This window comes from Osmia bicornis, unplaced genomic scaffold (genome assembly GCF_907164935.1).
Source record: "Osmia bicornis bicornis unplaced genomic scaffold, iOsmBic2.1, whole genome shotgun sequence".
NCBI classification, from domain to species: domain Eukaryota; kingdom Metazoa; phylum Arthropoda; class Insecta; order Hymenoptera; family Megachilidae; genus Osmia; species Osmia bicornis.
The window spans coordinates 1-4,366 of record NW_025791226.1 but is presented as its reverse complement, the minus strand read 5'-3'; the positions used below and the strand labels follow the sequence as shown (position 1 = coordinate 4,366).

Here is a 4,366-nt window from a genome sequence, read left to right as displayed (position 1 = left end):
GTCAATATTACACTCCATTCTAATTACAGACCACTCGCAGTCACCGTTCAAGCACACGTGCTTACAAAGGTGACCACTTGCTTGCCATCAGAACCACCATCTCAGCCCACTCAGCCAGCGCATTTGGAGAAATTGAATCTCGCAGATCCTCAATTTCTCGTATCCAGACCGGTGGACATCATTCTTGGAGCAGACGCATACAGGCAAGTCATCAAGCCAAATATTATTAGGAACACGTCAGCACCGTTGATCGCTCAACTCTCGATTTTCGGTTGGCTCATAATCGGGCCCCTCGAGGGCACTCAGACAATTCGCAGGGCTTCTCATCAAGTGACAGTCAATAATACTGATCGCCAATTGAGTGAGTTACTCAGCCGCTTCTGGACGCAGGAAGAGCCACCGCAGGACACGGCACCCTTGCTCACGCCAGACGAGCAAGAGTGCGAAGATCATTTCAAGACCACGCATTCAAGAGACCCCGCTGGAAGATACATTGTGCCATTGCCGCTCAAAATTCATCCTCGAGCCCTTGGCAATTCTTATCAGACCGCGCACAGTTGCCTTCAACGGACTCTCAGACGACTCAGTAAGGACGCCCAGTACAATCAGCTGTACACCAAGTTCATGCTCGAGTATGAGCAACTTGGTCATATGGTAAGACTGAACAACAACTCAATAACTAGTCCGTTTCAGTACTTTCTTCCGCATCATGGCGTTCTGAAGTTGGGCAGCACGTCCACCGCATTGCGTGTGGTTTTCAATGGCTCCAGTCCAACATCATCAGGATACTCGCTGAACGATCTTCTACATACTGGTCCAAATCTGATGCTGAATATCGCAGATCTTCTCATTTGGATACGAAGATACAAACATCTGTTTGCAACTGACGTCACGAAGATGTACCGACAAATTAAGGTGCATCCAGATGACTGGAGCTTGCAGCAGATACTCTGGCTTGATGACACGCAGAAAGAAACGCAGTACCAGCTGACCACGGTCACGTACGGAACGAAAGCTGCACCGTACTTGGCTGTCCGAACACTCTTGCAACTCGCTGACGACGAAGGGTCAAAATATCCCCTTGCCGTGGAACCCATCAAAAATGGCGTATGTCGATGACATTTTTGGTGGCGCAGACACCGCAGAACATCTACAGGACGTTGCAAATCAGCTAACGCAGTTGTGTCAAGCGGGTGGATTTCCACTTGCAAAATGGCATTCCACAAGCAAATCGTTGCTAGAAGACCTCGCACCAGAACAGACCAACGCAGCAATTTCATTCGACGACTGCGCAACCAAAATTCTCGGAATTAAATGGATTCCACATCAGGACACGCTTAACTTTTTGACCATATCAGCCACGCAGCGCACGCAATTTACAAAACGCCTCATTCTCTCCGAAGTAGCTCAACTCTTTGATCCACTCGGTTTTGTTGCACCTGTAATTATCAGAGCCAAAATTCTTATTCAAGAGCTTTGGTTACAGTAACTCAGTTGGGACGACATTCTGCCACTTCACATCACTCAACGATGGTTATGCATCAAGGAAGATTTAACCAGCTTAGCCAAGCTTTCCATCCCTCGATGGTTCAACACCACGACTACGTCTACAGTTGAACTTCATGGCTTCGCTGATGCATCAGTCCTCGCGATGGCAGCCGTCGTCTATCTCGTCGTACACGCACCGTCCACGGGTACCCAAGTTTCTCTCGTCTGCTCGAAAACGCGAGTGACACCACTCAAATGTCTAACCATCCCGAGGTTGGAACTCACAGCAGCGCTGCTACTCTCTAAACTAATACGGCATGATCACGCTACTTTGAACATGACCGTCTCTCAAACATTTTTGTGGACGGATTCAGAAGTCACGCTTGCTTGGATCAAAACTCACCCCTCCAAATGGAAGGATTACGTTCGCAACAGGGTAATCCAGATCCAGGAGATCACGCAGAACTTTCACTGGAGGCATGTACCAGGATCATCGAATCCAGCTGACTGCGCGTCAAGAGGCATGACGACAGAACAGCTTCAACAGCACACGCTTTGGTGGACGGGACCACCGTGGATCACGCAACCGCAGAACTCATGGCCCAAGCAAACCAGTGTTGATGCAGACGAGCTGGGCGCCCCAGAAGCTCGTGCTGTCGTCGCACTCCACACGGCAAACGCAGTAAAAGAATATTCATGGGAACTGATCTATAAATATTCTTCCTTTTACAGACTACTCAGAATCACCGCTCTTTGCCTCAAATTCGTGGACAAGCTGTTCAAACGAAAGGACGCTTCGCCCACGCATTTTATCTCAGCAGCTGATATGGAAAGGGCCCGAATCTACTGGATTCAGGCCACTCAGTCCGCATTCTTCAAAGACGAACTCGCTGCATTCGCCAAGGGAACAACGCTTCCAACAACTCATCCATTCACGGGGCTCACCGCTTACCTCGACCATCAAGGAATCGCCAGGGTAGGCGGACGCCTCCAACATTCAGAACTCTCGCACGATGGCAAACATCCTGTTATTTTGCCTCGTGATTCACGACTCTCTACACTGCTCATCGACCACGCACATCGTCAGACCATGCTTTTCTCAGACAACGCTACTGGATTCTCGGTGGACGAGCTCCAGTGAAAACGCATATCCTGAGGTGTGTGAAGTGTGCTCGGCAGAGGGGGATCCGTGCCCATCAACTGATGGGCCAACTACCTCTTTGTCGGGTCACTCCGTCACGCCCGTTCACCCACACAGGGGTGGACTACGCAGGACCGCTCACGCTGAAGACCTGGAGAGGCAGAGGAGCCAAGACGCAGAAAGGGTGGATTTGCGTCTTCGTCTGCTTCGCAACATCAGCTGTTCATCTGGAAGTTGTAACCGACTACTCAGCCGACGCGTTCATCGCAGCCTATCGCAGATTCGCAGCAAGGAGAGGAACTGCAGCCTCTCTCTACTCAGATTGCGGCACCAACTTCCAAGGAGCAGACGCGCAGTTACAGAAACAGTTCAAGGACAGCACACGCGAAAATCAAGACCTCGCAGCGTTACTCGCCAAGGATGGTACGCAGTGGCATTTCAACCCTCCTGCCGCTCCACACATGGGTGGAAAATGGGAGGCGGTACTCAAGTCTCTCAAATTCCATCTGAAGAGGACGATTGGAGATGCTTTGCTGACGTTCGAGGAATCAATAACATTGCTCGCGCAGATCGAAGCCATCCTCAATTCAAGACCGTTGGAACCACTCAGCGATGATCCAGACGACCTCTCAGCCCTTACACCAGGATATTTCCTGATCGGATCGCCACTCAACGCAGTGCCAGAGCCCACGCTTCTCGACGTCTCAGTCAACCGATTGTCAAGGTGGCAATTTCTGCAGCAGCGTCTCCAACAATTTTGGAGGCTCTGGTCCACGCAGTATCTTCAACGACTTCAAGCAGTCTCGAAATGGCATCACCCGTCAAATGAGATCAAGGTAGGCACTTTTGTTCTTATTACTGATGAACGCTTGCCCCCAGGAAAATGGCCCATGGCTCGAGTTCTCAAACTCCTACCAGGCAAGGACGGATTGACCAGAGTCGTCGAACTCAAGACGGCCACCACGACGCTCACACGGCCCATCGCCAAGCTGGCCATTCTACATCAGCCCTCGCAGGACGACGCGGACACGCAGACCACATCATCGACCAGTCGCTGATGGGAAATGTTGGCGAAATTCCCTACGTACACGCAGCGTGACGAAGTTGGCAGCGAAAGTAAATCGTTGGTGCGTCGTTACCGATAGCGGCAGCACCTCACGGGCCCCCTTTGTCCACACGGTTCCCCTTCCACGCCGGAACCGGCACGATCGACGCCATGATCGATTTCCTCCTTCTTGATCGAACGCTCAGAGTAATCGCACGTGTTTTTCGTACGCTCACGCTCACGCTTAGATCAAGCTACAGTCTCCGTTGTTAATATAACAAGCTTTGACCACGCATTGTCCACGCCTTTACTTGTGTAAAGTTTATATCGACCTCGCGTTATTTGTGTACGTTTGACCGCGCTTCGTCCACGCATCATTTATTGTAAACTTGTTCGTGACCACGCGGTGTGATCGTTTCACGTTGTTTGTTAAACGTTGATAAGTGTTTGACTATTTTGACGCGCAATAAACGCTTTGTGTTTGCTGCAAGTGTGCCTCATTCATTTCTGTCCTCGCTGCCCACGTGAACTCGCAAACAATTACATTACATCTGATGTAGATATATTAATAATGATATTGTTATTAATTGTATATTACATATCTAATGTAGATATAGTAATAACGATACTGTTATTGTATGTACATTGATCTGTGGGAAGGTATCAGTATATTACATTATATTTATTGTAGA

General features: G+C 49.6%; 1 protein-coding gene across 1 annotated transcript; it reads left to right on the top strand.

Annotated features, from left to right (window-relative positions):
- Nucleotides 1–2,011: 2,011 nt before the first annotated feature.
- On the top strand, nucleotides 2,012–3,407 carry LOC123988890 (the record flags this gene model as incomplete). Its single annotated transcript, XM_046289648.1, has 2 exons — nucleotides 2,012–2,138; nucleotides 2,762–3,407. Coding segments are annotated over exons 1-2 (773 nt in total), but the record flags the coding sequence as incomplete, so codon positions are not given.
- Nucleotides 3,408–4,366: the final 959 nt, after the last annotated feature.